This window comes from Diceros bicornis, chromosome 31 (assembly GCF_020826845.1).
Source record: "Diceros bicornis minor isolate mBicDic1 chromosome 31, mDicBic1.mat.cur, whole genome shotgun sequence".
NCBI classification, from domain to species: Eukaryota; Metazoa; Chordata; class Mammalia; order Perissodactyla; family Rhinocerotidae; genus Diceros; species Diceros bicornis.
The window spans coordinates 34,635,409-34,649,962 of NC_080770.1; the positions used below are offsets into that span (position 1 = coordinate 34,635,409).

Here is a 14,554-nt window from a genome sequence, read left to right on the forward strand (position 1 = left end):
ACATTGAATGAGCCCTGTGCGGAGGGCTTCCCACACGGGGTCGCATTTTACTTTCAAAGCAACAAGCTAGCAGGTAGGTATTGTTATCCTTATTTCACAGAAGAGGAAACCGAAGCAAAGAGTGCCAGTTTCAGATGACACAGCTAAGAGCCACAGAGACATGCTTTGCCCAGCTCTGGCTCCAAGGGCCGCAAGTTAGTCACCACACTATAATGTTTTAGATCTGGAATACGATCTTGGTTTCTTGAAAAATTTTTCTCTTTTCGTTAAAAGTGAAAGACACACAGTTCTATGTTTAAATATATGGACACTTCTAGTAATAAGGACGAGTCAGTGATTTAGAATTTGGGATGACTTTCCCACAGAAACAGTGCCCCTGTCGGGGATGCTGCTCCAGGCTGGTCCACAAAGGCCTTTTTTTTTTTTTTTAAATAATGTAGATTAATTTTTTAATTTTATTTATTTGCTTATTTATTTATTTATTTATTTGGTGAGGAAGATTGGCCCTGAGCTAACATCTGCCAATCCTCTTTTTGCTGAGGAAGACTGGCCCTGGGCTAATATCCATGCCCATCTTCCTCTACTTTATATGGGATGCTGCCACAGCATGGCTTGCCAAGCGGTGCGTCCGTGCGTGCCCCGGATCCGAACTGGCGAACCCTGGGCCGCCGCAGCGGAATGCACACACTTAACCACTTGCGCCACCAGGCTGGCCCCACAAAGCCCTTTCTATCCCAGAATGTTGGCGGAACGCTCGGGATAAGTGCCTGTGGACGACTCAGCACCCCAGGGTGCTGCAGGGAACAGGGCAGGTAGGGGCAGTCGAGCGGCTTTCAGGGAGAAGCAGCTTAGCTGAGTCTGGAAGATGAATAGGCTGTTGCCAGGGAGACCAGCTGGGAGAGCCATTCCAGGCAGCAGGAAAAGCATATGCAAAGTCATGGGGGTGCATAGAAGATGGTGCACCCAGGGAGGTTGGGTGAGTTGGGTGACCAGAGAGGGTATGTGGGGTGTAGCAGGAGCTCAAGAAAGACAGACAGGCAGGGCCGGATCAGAAAGATGCTGAATGCCAGGCTTTGGAGTTAAGTTTTCTATGGCACACTTCTGAGGAATACAGCATGTTTCCATTCTTTACATAGATGCAACCGGGCCCTGGTGAGGATGAAGTGGGATGGGGTTGGGTGATGATTCAGAAATTTCAGATGGGTGAATGTGTAGTAGGCAAGCAGCCCCCCACCTCTCCCCACAGGGATGTTCCAACAACCACTCCTGAGAAGGCAGGTTTCCGAGATGCATGCCTGACGCCTGGCCTGGGAGCCACCGATGGGTGTCAGGCAGAGAGAGGGAGGGTCTGTATTTTAGAAAGAAGACTCTAGAGGTGGAGCCACTGGAGGTCAGGAAGAGATGAATTCTGAGGCTACCTCAAGGGGCCAAGTGATAGCTAGTGAGGACCCAAGTGAGGGAGGAAGTAAGGGGATGGATGTCCCAAGTCTGCCTGGCAAAGAAAGACCAAGTGGCAAATAGGTGCTAATAATGGGTCTCTGTACACAAGGGCTGGCAGATTTCACCTGCATCTTAGAGGAAAACCACAGTCGGACTGTGCGAGTCCTTGGGCCCCGAGATCTGGGAATATACAGGTGACAAGGTAACAGAGCCAAGGCCAGGACACGGAACTTGTACCTCAGGTCTCAGCTCAACTTCCTTTCTGCCAGGAGCCCTCACCCAGCCCTGCATCAGTCGAGGGCTCCCTGTAAGGTGCCTCCAGGCAGCTTCTCTAGCGCAACAGTCATCACGCGTGACCTCATCACTGTCTCAGGCCAACAGGTTCATGAGGGCAGAATTGTGTCTCGCTTGCTTAACGCCGAGCACCCATGCCTAGAATCATGCATGGTACACAGCAGGGAGCCTCTCAGATCCCGGGTCCTGAGGAGCACAGTTTGAAATCACTGAAGGCTGACCAGCTGGTGCCATATGTTTGTGAAGGGAGCTGCCACATCCCCTTTCCCTGCATTTCAAGTTCAGCTAGAGCCAAGAGTCCATGTCCACTCCTGAGACCCTCAGCTCTGCAGCATCAAGCGTCTTGGTGCTGGCAGCCGGGACAGGCAAGGGACAGCCAACTCCACTGGAGAGCCTCAGGAAGGCGAGGAGATGAGAAGCTCTTCCTCAGGCTAGAGCCATCACACCTTGCCAGCCAAAATCCAGGCTGGCAAACACCACTCCTTCCCCAGCCAGTGTCCGCGGCAGGTGTCACCTACGGATCCCAGCACACTTTCCTGCTGGGCCTGGAAGCCCCTTCAACCTTCCTCCATCCAGCAGCAAGGATGAAACCTCTCTGTCAGCCCAGGCCCAGGTGATTATCCAAGCCAGCTCCTTACGTCTGGATACCCAGGTTCAGGAAGGTCAGACATCCCAACGAGGTGGGGCTGTTTCTCCTCACACAGATGTGGAGGGTGCACATAATCTCTGCCCGATGGGGTATCTTTATCAAGCTGACGGCTGGTCCCTCTGACCTGTACTGTCTTTTACACGTGATAAACCAGCTGGCCTCCCTGGCTCGGGTCCTGGCTGCTGTGCTCCATGCACCGGCACACCGCCCTGCTTGACTACAGGGGGTAACTGGGCTCCAGGAAAGACCCGTTCAGGCCGCAGCAATCACCTTCTTCTTAAAAACAACCACTCGGAAACTAGCTCTCACACTGAGGAGGAAGGGCCCAGAATGATAGAGTCATCCTGTCGGGAAGGTGAGTTTTTGATTTGCTGGGTTCCTTCTCCTTCATCTTTAAGGCAATATGAACCCAATGGCATCGGGATGTCGCCATAAGCCTGGCTAAGCTCTCATCTGTAAGGGTCTTGAGGGCAAGGGCCAAGGTTTTGGAAAATACCTCTGGCTGACTCCTCCAAACATGCAGGGGACTCTGCATGCAGAGGATGAGCCCACACAGCTGCAGGTTTACTGTCTAATTCGCTCAATTAAGTATCATCTACTTTCTGAAAAGCACACGTGTGTTTAGACTGTGAGTGGAATTAAGGCATCACATGAGCCCAGAATTGATCAGCTCACACCCAGTGATGTCAGCTGAGCAGGAGAGAGGACGAAAATATGGCCACAAACCACCCAAACAGAGGTCATGAAATCCCACATGAAGATCTGTGATGTCACAGCAGGGAACCCCTCCCCCATCACTCTCTTGGAGCTTATTCACTCCAACTTTACCAACAATTCTACCTGGCTCAGACACGCCTCATTTGCAGATAATAGCACGTTAGGAAAAGTATATTTAAGGGTGAGTATATCTCTGGAAGTGCGGACACTGACAGCAATATAAAGTGCCAGCTGGGAACAAGGTCAGAGAAAGAGAAGACATACTGAGCCTTGTAATAACTCCAAATATTATAGTAGTTTGGAGATGTTTGACGTAGGGGCAATAATCCTATTATTAGGATAAGCCATCAGAGCCCATCTCGCAAATGTCACTTTAGTATAGTGAGGCATAATAATAACAACTTTGATGCCGAATCACGTGTTAAAGACAAATTATGTTCTTCTTTTAAAGAAGGAGAGGAGAAGGATATAGCTGATTCCAGAATTTTTTTAATGCAAGATGGCATATATTTTTAAATATTTTGGAAATTAAAGGGGTAAGCTTTGATCATCAAGAAAATTACTACATGTAGGATACCTTTACCCCGATGGTGAGCTTTAGATGTGCCATCACTGCAGTAAGAGCAGACACCAACGCTGAGCTCAGTTGAGCCTGTAGGATGGAAAGTACGGACCCCAGGGGTTTGGACAGAAAGAAAGACAACCCAGGCCTTGGGTGTCAGGGTGTTTCCTAAATCTAGGATATATTTCAAATACTGAGACCAAACCCGAAAATGACATCCAGCCCCGGGGCCCTCAGGTTCGGCCTGGGGAGACAGCCTGCCTTTCTTATCCATGCTGGACGGTCTCACACAGGGAGCAGGGCAGCCCGCTCCAGAGCCTTCACTGGGCTATAATCTTGTTGGCGTGGTTTTTTTCACTTAGCAGCCCCTAACAGGTGACTCAGAGGCAGGTTTGGGTGTGAACATCCAGGTTCACTTGGTTGCTGCCCTCTTGGGTCCAGGCTGGGCCAGGTCCACTGCACCTTATGCTCCTACTTGTAATGAAGAGAGAAACAAGGGACGAATGCAAGACAGTCCTCAGCCGGAAGTCAGACAAAAAGCCTCAGGATCCACAGGCAAGGGAGTTCAGTCTTGGGGTCTAACACTTCATTTTCTGGTATTTCATCTAAACTTTTTGCAGAATTTTAAACCTAAAAAACCCCCCAAATTTCACACAGGCTTTGGAGCCATCCAGATGCAGGTTTGTTTTACTTATTTATTTTTTTCCCCCAAAGCCCCAGTAGATAGTTCTATGACATAGCTGCACATCCTTCTAGTTGCTGTATGTGGGACGTGGCCTCAGCATGGCCGGACAAGCGGTGCGTCTGTGCGCGCCCGGGATCCGAACCCGGGTCGCCAGCAGCGGAGTGCGCGCACTTAACCGCTAAGCCACAGGGCCAGCCCCAGACGCAGGTTTGAATTCTGGCCTTAGCACCTTACTAAAGCTGTGTGGCTTCAGACAAGTCCTGTCACCTGACGAGGCTTCGGTTTCCTCGTCTGCATGGTGGGAAGCGTCATGGGAACAATACCCAGCTAGTGGGACTGTCTGAGGACAACGTCAGATGACATGAATCAAGCACCAGCGTGGAGCCTGGCACACGCCTCATTGTTATTATAAAAATTTATTTGACTAAGGTCGCCGTGCTAGGAAGAGCTGGAACCTGGACCAGAAGGCAGGTCTCAGTTCCTCTGTCAAAGGACACCCCACCTGACCACACCGTCTCCTCTAGATGGCTGCCCCTGGCGGCCTCGTGGGTGGAGGGGCTGAGATAACAACACAGCCTCAGCCTCTCATCCCTCCCTCCCTGAAAAGCGTCAAGAGGTGAAGTGGTGAGGAATCAGCAAGGGTCTCACCGAATCGGCCCACTGGCTCGGGAGCTCACTCTCCCCTGCATAGGACATCCAGGCCTGGTTCCTGTAGGACGAGGGAGGCGTCGGGATGAAGTAGCCCGTGAAGCCGGGTCTGTTGGCAGCTGGGATGGCGAACACAGCTGGCACCGTATTACCTGGCGTGGAGGAGGGGAACAGGGCAGATTAGGCCAGCACCCGCCCGCGGGCAGACATCTGCACAAGCAGGGAGAAGCTGGCATCGGGGGAGGGGAAATGGGAGACAGCAGACCTCCACCTGCAGCCCAGGGCCCTGCTCACCTGCCCAGTCAATACGGAGGCATCATCTGCTGTGACTCAGACCTGGCTTTCTAGAGAAATGACACCTCAACTCCCCTCGCTGAGCCCTCATCAACTCCCTCGTCCCCATCCCAACACCTCTGACATCTGGCAGGAGGAAATGACACCCCAGGGTCCAGGTGTTTCCCTCCCAGGGAAAGAGCCAAGAAAAGGAACCAAAAGGAATGGATTCCACTGGAGGAATTTCTGGCCACAGAGAGTGCTTTAGTAAGTGTGGACAGCTCAGCGCCTGCAGTATGAGACTAAAAGGTATGGTTTGAATAAACTAAAAAACCAATTAGGGCATGTACAAACCTCAATGTTCACTTCAGCACTGTTTGTAATAGCAAAAAATTGTAAACTACCAATATGCCCCCCACTAGGGGAACGGATAAACAGTGGCTTATCATAGAATAGAAAACCACGCGGCAGTTTAACGGCGTGAGCTAGATCTCTATGTATGGAGCAACCTGAAGAAGTCTTGAAGACACTGAGTCAAGAAAACAAAGTACAGAAGGAAATGTATAGCTTGACATCACTTACGTAAATTTAAAATACATAAAGCATTAATATATACTGTTGTATACACATACACATGTACAAGAGGTTAACACCCACTGCTTAAGGACTGTGATTACCTCTGGGGAGAAGGGGAAGGAGATGGGGTGGATGGTTGTATCTGTAATGCTTTGAAGATATATGTAACAATTTAAAAAAACCCTGAAGTCTGGCAAAATGATAACATATATGCCGACTGTCATATAGCTCGCCCGATTTCAGATCCTTATAAAAAATACAGCAGTAGTTTTCTAGCCAGGGCTCCTGAGCTCAAGGGGGCTGGGAAATGCAGCGGCTCTGACTGCTGGGTGGGGATAGGAGGTAGAGTGAGGGTTTGGGGCGCAGGGCTGGGCCGATGCCCGCGGGCTCCGCCCGGCTGTCCCCTCCGGCCCACCTGAGTAATTTAACGCCGACTGGTCCAGCTGCGCCACGGACACGGGGCCTCGGGACACGTGCGCGAAGGCGGCACTGTCGTGCAGCGGGGCGGGCTCGGGCCCCGCGGCCTCGGCCGTCCTGGTCTTGCTGCCCACGTCCGAGGTGGACCTGTGGGGGCACAGCGCTGCATCAGGGGGCGGGTCCCCGGGCCGGCGAGGGGGCGTTCCTCAGCCCGCATCGCCCCAGATAACAAAGCCGCCACACGCCCAGACTTGCAGCGGCGGGCGTGGTGGCTGAGCTGGAGCCACTTTTAGATACTCAAGGTCAGTGCTCCCCTGAGGGCGGCTCTTGTGTCCCCGGGGAGTAGAACACTTAATTTCCACATAAAAATAAGCCAAGCAATTAGCGCCGGTGGGAACTGGGGGTGGTCGACCTGGGAGGGGATGACATCATGGGCAGCCAATGAGAAGGCTTCCTCTGGAGCCCGGTCGCTCCCCTGCTGCCACCAGGACTGCTGACCCGGGAGGGCTGGGGACCACGGTCCCTGCTGCTACTGGCAGGGAGCAAGAGCAGGGGCCCGGCGCTTTCTGGGCATTATGAATGAGAGAACACAGTTTTTCTTTTTTTGGTCTCAAGGCAAGCAGAGAATCCGGCCAATTTAACACATCATATTTCCACTTAGTGCTCAGAAGCCACGTAAGAAGAGGGCAGCCTGGGCTCGGCCGGCACCCGCCTCCCCGCTATTATAAAGGGTGGTTTAGCGGGTCTCTCTTGCCTTTCACAGAGGGACCTCAGGCTCTCCTCAAATTCAAATGGAGGGAGGCTAAGGCAGCCACAGCAGGTGGCAGGCTGCCAGCCCACAGGGCCACCCTCTGAGCAGAAGAGTGGCTGTCACAGTAAGAGCAGCACAGAGCCACATCAAGGGGGCCGGGTGGGGAGCAGAGGTTGGGGTTCTAGCTCCCTCCCCTCTCTGAGCCTCACCTTCTTTGTCTGTAAAACGAAAGGGGTGGATGACTCCATCTCAAAGCTTCCTCCCTGGTCTAATGCTCTGGGTTTATATGGAGGGCAGTGACCTCCTGTATTTGGCAAAGATGGCAGATCGTGCAGAAGGACATGGGAGGAGACTGGTAGTTGAGAGAAGAAATGAAATAGATGCTGGCCTTCGGCTAACCTACTGCAATGGCTGATGTGAAGCGCCTCCCATCCAGAACCATCAGAAGGAACGGAGTAGCCCCCTCCTACTTCCCAGGGAGGGTTAAACACAGAGGGTGTGATGATCTGACTATACTCAGGATGGCTGCCGGACGATCAGTAGTGTGGGGTCTCCCTGCCTTTCCCCATCCCTCCCTCCTTCTCCCGCCTGCTCACTCCCACAGCACTGGCTTCCTGCATGCTGTTCCAGGCATCTGCTACTCGTTTAGAAAACCCTTCCCAGGAAAATTCCTGGGTTCTGCCCCATACACTCCACCCCTTTTGAGGAATCCCAGAGCCTTTGAGACCATTTAGGCCACTGCCCTCATTTTACAGATAAGGAAACAGGGCCCAGACAGGGGAGGCAGCTTGCCTGGAGTTACACAGCAGGTTATTGGCAGGTTAGATGGAACCCTGGTCTGCTGCTTCCCACCCACCCTGAGCTCGCCTGGGGTCAAGGGGTGGTGTCTACACACAGCTCGGCATTCTAAACCACTGGAAATGAGGGCAGGGCCGTTCCTGAGGGAAACTCATTTTCTTCACCATTTTCACAAAGTCCAGGCCTCTGGTCCACAGATAGGGTGTGACCAGCATGTTGTGGGGAGGCTGGGGTAGGAGGGCCGGGGCAGCGGGCACAGCTGTTTCTCCCAGCCAGGGACATGATGACTCTTCCAGCCTGTCCCACTGCTCACGCTTGTGTTTCTTGTCTATCTTTATTAAAAACCTGTGCTTTCAATATCATTACAGAGCAAAGAGAATGCTGCCCATACGCCCACACTTGACATATCTGATTCATGGGCTTTCAGCCGCCCCATCTTGGAAGCCAAGAGTTGGGGTGGGTGCCTAGACACGCTGCTGCCTGGCCTCTTGGACCCCACCCCTAAATAGCAAAGGGGCTTCTGAGTGCACCCACACGGCAGGAAGCACCCAGACTTGAGGTAGTCATTGTGGTGGCCAGAGCTGGAGTAGTTTTTAGATGTTCAAGGTCAGGGTATGGGGCTTTCACAATAAGGGGAAGTTGACCTTGGGCTTCAATTGTGCGTTCTACAGGACTTTCTATTTAAAATGACAAGAAAGTTGGTCAACCCTCTGGGGCCCCTCTTCTTCACAGTACTCACAGGACCCCAGGCACCTGGTTGTCTGTCCAGGTGATGTACCCTGAGTGGGCGGGCATGAAGGAAGCCTGTCTCGGGGTACGACAAATATTCCAAACAAGGCAAAGAAAGGCATGTGTTACCGCCTGAGAGAAGCGACGGCCACAGGGCCAGTCCGGGGGGGTACAGGCGGAGGGGGAGAGCCCATGACCATTTCAGGAAGCTGGGAAAACCTGTAGGCCTGTGAAAGAGACAAGCAAATAGAGGGAGACTGGTTAAAACCCAGAGTCAGTCAACACACAGGTTCTTCTTACTTAAAAGGAAGCAAACTTACGGGGTCAGACTTTCCTTCCTTCCTCAGACTTTGCCCTTCAGTCTTTTTTAACATGTTCCCAGTCCCGCCTGCTATCTTACCTCTCACCTGTCTCCCCTCAGCTCAGGCACTGCAGCCACAGTCGTTCAATTGTTCTTAGATCTGCCAAGCTCTCGCCCCCCTCCAGCCTTCAGACATGCGGCTCCTTCTCCCCGGGACGCTTTTCTCCCAGGTGTTCCCAGGGCTCCTTCCTTCATTTCATTCATCCAGCCCATTCTTCCCAGAGACCCATTTAATGTATCTCCATATTCTGCTTTATTTTTTGTCATAGCAATTGTCACTCTGGAATTATATTGTGTCATTGCTTGTTTATTTATTATCTGCCACCTGTAGACTGTAATGAGGGCAGGGGCTTGGTTGTCAGCTACGTCCTCCTCAGGCCTGGAGCAGCACTTGGTTTATCACAGATGATCAATACATATGAGGTGAATGAATGAATCATTGGTTGTGTTTCATGGAAAGCAGGTTTAGTGGGGGAAAGCAATGGGTCTGGAGTCAGGAGGTGTGGGCAGAGGGCCTGGTTTGCTGATGAACAGACTTTCAGTCCCTAAGCAAGTCACGTGACCTCTCTGGGCTTCCATGTCCTCTTCTGGAATGAGACAAGGATGCCTTGCTCAGAGAGGTGCTGAGAAGACCTGGGAAGTCAGTGTATGTGTAAGTATTCTGCAATCGATACAGCTCTATTCAAAGATAAAGGATTGGAACTGTCACTAAAGTGAAGACTTTAATCAACACCTGAGGGGACAAAAGGACAATAGTCAGAGACAGACAGGATCAGAGAGCCAGGCCACAGCCTTCTTTAGAGAGAGGAAATCTAGAAATACTCTCTGGGAAGACAAAGTTGAACGTGTGCTTCTCATTCATCTTTTTCTTTTGGTATCATGGCCTGCCAGCTCTCTCGAGGAACAAGATGACAGGACTTGAGACCTGAAGGCAGCAGGACAAAGAGCAGCAGCAGAGGGAATCCATAAATAGGATCCTGTAAACTGAATGAGTCTTCTCCTCCAGCATCATGGCAGACCACATACTTGCAAGCCCACTAAATAACAACTAGATCCTGGATAAAGCATACCTTTTAATGCACTATGGGAATTGCAAGATGTAAGGGAAATCTCAAAGACTCCACCTACCACTCGCCCTACCCCCACCTCAGCAAACTAAATAAAACCATGAGTTGAAACCAGAGGTGGAACTAGTGAGTAGCAAGCAAATAGGGAAGGTGGGGTTGCCTGGAAGACAAATGCGATATTGGCAATCAGTCAAGAGATTGAGCCTGGGACAGGGCGAGAGGAGGCAGGTGAACCCAAGACGCTCATAGCCAACCTGGAAGGGCTGACAGTGCTCCTTCCATGCAGGGAGGTTGGCAGTGCTCAGGCAGAAGCGACTATAAGTCCTCTTTGGAGGAAAGTATCTCTAAAGTAGGCCCTCAGGATTAGCACAGATTAAGATGAAGCAAACAGGAGCTCCTAATCAAAGACCAGAAAACATATATGGAAGTCATAAAAAACAAACAGATTTAGACCTTTAAGGACTTGAGAGTTTGAAATTTCCAGATACAAAACAGAAAATAACAACGGAAGAAATGTTTTTTAAAAACTAATTGACCAGACAGAGATACTATCAGGAATGATCTTGCAGATTTGCAAAAGAACAAATGGAGCTTTTAGAAGTGAAATGGAATTACTGAAATAAAACACTCAACATAGGGGAATTAACTAATAGATTCATCACAGACAAAGAGAGAATTAATAAACTAAAAAATGGAACTGAAGAAATTACTAAGAAGTAATGACTAAGAATTTTCTATAATTGATAAAATCAATAAATTAATCATTTCAGGAAGTAGGATATATTCCAAGCAGATAAATAAAATAAACACACACCTGGATACATTGTATTAAATGATAAAATACCAAGAGCAAAGAGAAGATCTTAGCAGCCAGAGAGAAAAGGCACCTACACAGCGATGACCGTTAGACTGACAGATGACTTCTCAATAGCACCATGGAAGGCAAAGTGCTCAGAGAAAATAACTGTCAACCCACAAGTGTACCAGCAATACTAACTTTCCAGAACAAGAGTGAAAGAAAACATTTGCCCAGATCTACAGATGCTGACTGTATCAATACGGAAAGCTACATTACCGTGCTGCATTTCCACTTTTTGAGCATCAGTAGACTATGGATGCTAAGGTGTACTCAGGGAACCAAAGTCTTAACCTCCAGTAGATCCTGAGCTCCTTGGGGTTCAGCAACCATGTCTCCCTCATTCTGGTACTCCCACCTTACCAAGCACTAGCAGTGCTAACTATTTGCTGAATGACTCTTGAGTGAACCAGGAGTCAGGAGACCCAGGCTCTTGTCTTGATTCAGCCATTCATTTTCTGTGGACATGTCATTCAGTCTCTGCACCTCATTTTTTTGTTTTCCTTTTGAAATAAGGCATTGGAGTAGCTCACAGGCTTCCAAACAAACATTTCTCTAGCCATGAAATCATTTTGACATACCCCAAATACATGACCAGATTAAAGCAGAGCTTCTCTGGTTGAAGTTGGGAGGTGGGGGCAGGTGCTCTGGTGAATTTGGCCCTTTGCTTACCTACATGATGACACCTTGGGAACTTCAATGAACCCTAAGGATTTGCAGAGAATTTGAAAATCATTGTCCTGGACGTCATTCCAACTTTGCATTCCATTATCATCGATAAACCAACAAGTAAGGACATGCCTTTCCCAAAATAGAGAAAGGGGTTCATAAGCCCCTCTTCTCTCTTCTGGCCTCTCACGGTACTCAGTGGAGGAGACAGACAACCTATTTGACCCCTGGTTCCCGGAAGTCTTATTCTATAGTCAGTAGAGTTTTCTAGCTAAGACAAAACTTTCTATGTCTGTGTCTGCGCTATAGCAGTTCACCAAAAGAATTGATTAAAAGTTCTGAACTTTGGACAAGTAACAAGGCAATTACCTTCTTTGGAAGATTTTTCCAGGTACAAAGCCAGACTGTACAGGAGATCAGACAGCTCCCTTTGGACGATATCCTCAGGGCCCTGGGGCAGCCCCAGGGGCCACAGAAAAAGCAAAAAGGCAGCCCATGCCCTGTGCTCGAGGGCTGAGTGAATCCCCCCAGTGTCTTCCTGCCTCCCCTGTGCAGGTTCCTCACGGTTCACAGTCCTGCTGGCTTCGCATTCTGGCTCCTTTCTCTTGTATTTGGGACCTGCCTCCCCACTGGCTGCTTTGTAACTGGGATCCCACTGGAAGCTATTACTCAAAACTGTTGCCTGGTTCTAAGTACCCAGTTCCATGACAGTGGCTGTGAGGTGGCCAGCTTGGTGCCCAAGGACACTTTCTTTTGGGATCCCTGCCCTCTGGATAGGAAAGAGTTCAGAGACTCAGAACTGAAGCCGGTCTTTGTAAACAAGTCTCAGGTCTCCGAGGTGGAAGGAGCGACGGTGTGACTAGAGTAGAACACTCTGGCTCAGAAGTTTGGTTGTAAAGTAGAAGGAAAGAAGGCGACCACAGTCTGCTCCAAGTGCCTGTCCTGGTGTCCCTGGATAGGGGGTCGGGTGGTGGATCAGGGCCATCCTCTCCAGCAATCCCAGGGGAGAGTGGGCCCAGGTGAGACCCACTGTGTGCTGGTCCCTCCTTGTGCGTGTGCATCCTTCCAGGAGAAGGAATCTGGTCAAGATCAACTTCAAGGGTAGCACTACAAACGTGATAGGTCAAAGGGGGCAGCCTGAGGCTGGAGGAAAGGTCAGGGGGTCTCAGGCTTTGCCTTGGGGGGAAAGAAGGACTGACAGGACAAAGCCAACCCACCCTCACTGGAGGCCCTTGTCCACTGCCAGAAAGTCAGCCCCAGATCAGAGTGGATGCGCCAATCTTTCCATTCCTGCTGACATTGCTGAGAATGCTGCTCCAGGCAGCACAAGTGTCCACCTAAGTCTACATGCAGCTGTAGATAACTTTACATCCCAGTGCAGAAAGTAGAATCTTCCAGAAGGGTAGTTCTTGTTGTCTTGACATGAGTACAGCCATGTTTGGCTGTTCCATTAACCGACAGCCACCAGCATACAAAGAAATATAGAGCAGCTTTCTGTGTGGTGGAAACTGGCCCTTCTCCCATGGAGATAGTTGCAATTTGTAAGAGTTTCAAGGTCCTTTGGGTGTCACGGCCTGGGGCAGACTGGCCATCTGTGCCGGGCTGGGACTATAACCAGGGAAAACAATGTACGTACACAACTGCCGGGTCGGGATGATGGCCAGGAGGCTCAGTGCACGTACGCCACTGACAACCATTTGTGCATGGGAACACTGAATGCTTGCTCTGTAAACTCTGTACCTGCTTATATAAACTGCTGGAAACCGAGGCCTGGTGAAAGTCTCACCTGTGGAGCGGATGCCCTGCCCAGGACCTCTGATGATTGGATTCCCACTCAGCTGTGTCAATTGAAGGGACTCTCCCCAGCAGTGGGGCGTGGATGTTGTGAGTAACCGATCTGAGGTGTTCTCTTTTCGGTCAACCTGGTGTTTCTCTTTCCGGTTGATTTGTGTCATTTCCCTTCAGTCGATGTGGATGTTTTCCCTTTCCAGTCGAGCTGATGTTTTTCCCTCTTAATATTTGACCTATTCAGATCTGTTTGCAGACTATCACCTTTACTATCCTCTATATAATAAAATATACCTTCAGTCCATTTGTTTGGAGTGGAAAGTTTCTTTACATCTCCGATCGAATCCCCTGAACCTCTCAAAACACTTGTCTAGTTGAAAACAGTTCTTATTTAGTTGAAAATAGTTGCTTGGTAATTGAAGACTAATCCTGTGTTGAAAACCAAGTGCTTATCTTGATCTGTCAGGTCACCAGAGCTACTACTGATAGAGCAATATCTGAGGCTTCCGGGGCCTAGGCAATCACAGAAGGTTCAAGCTGGGAAGAGAGCAGGAGACACTGAGCCCACACGGCTTACCTGACCAGAGGCGGGTACTGAACCCAGAGAGTTAGACTGAGTTGTCCAGAATCACACAGCTAGTTAAGGGCACTGTCTCGCCATTCTGGGAAAAGGATGGTGTGGTGCAGGGGGATTGGGGTCAGACAAAACTGAATCCAAATCCTGGCTTTGACCCTTACCAGCTGCTTGACCTCAAGCAACTTACCTTCTCTGTGCCTGCTTTCTCAGATGCTGAAAGTAACAGTATCATACCCCCATTCAAAGGCTATTTGAAAGACTCATTTTATATGTCAGTGTAATAGCTGGCATACAACAGGGACTCAGTAAGTGATATTCTTCTGAGACAGGATAATATTTTGATAGGGTAATTGTCGTAACCAAGACTTTTGACACCACACAGTTCCTTGAATCCAGGGCCCTTCTCCTGCCCCAAGCGGTGATGGTACCCCACCTTCCTGCCCCAGGGAAGGAAGGCCACAGCCACTGTAGATAGCCCAAGAGCCACCTCTTATTGGAGTTTCAAAAGCCAAAGATACTGAATTGCAAGAGTTTAGGATTTTGAATATCAAAAACCTAAGCCCTAAAGCACTCAAGGCCTAAGGCTGATGCCAAAACAAGAGATTTGGAAGAAGTGAGGTCTGTTCTGGCTGCTCTGCCCCTAGATGAGATAACATCCACTGGATGTGAAGAAGAGAGCTGGAGCAAGTTTAGATGC

General features: G+C 50.0%; 1 protein-coding gene across 7 annotated transcripts in view; it reads right to left on the bottom strand.

The window, feature by feature from the left end:
* Window positions 1-14,554, bottom strand: part of KIAA1549L (KIAA1549 like) — a 288,867-nt gene that overhangs the window by 4,983 nt on the left and 269,330 nt on the right. For 5 of the 7 annotated variants that reach the window (XM_058527183.1, XM_058527182.1, XM_058527179.1 and 2 more), the window contains 3 exons: window positions 8,669-8,766; window positions 6,260-6,408; window positions 4,996-5,147 (listed from right to left, as the gene is read on the bottom strand). In XM_058527183.1, the coding sequence (XP_058383166.1) occupies window positions 4,996-5,147; window positions 6,260-6,408; window positions 8,669-8,766 (399 nt within the window). Of the gene's footprint in view, window positions 1-4,995; window positions 5,148-6,259; window positions 6,409-8,352; window positions 8,767-14,554 lie in introns of those variants that run through there. The other 2 variants (XM_058527184.1, XM_058527186.1) reach the window with 2 other exon arrangements.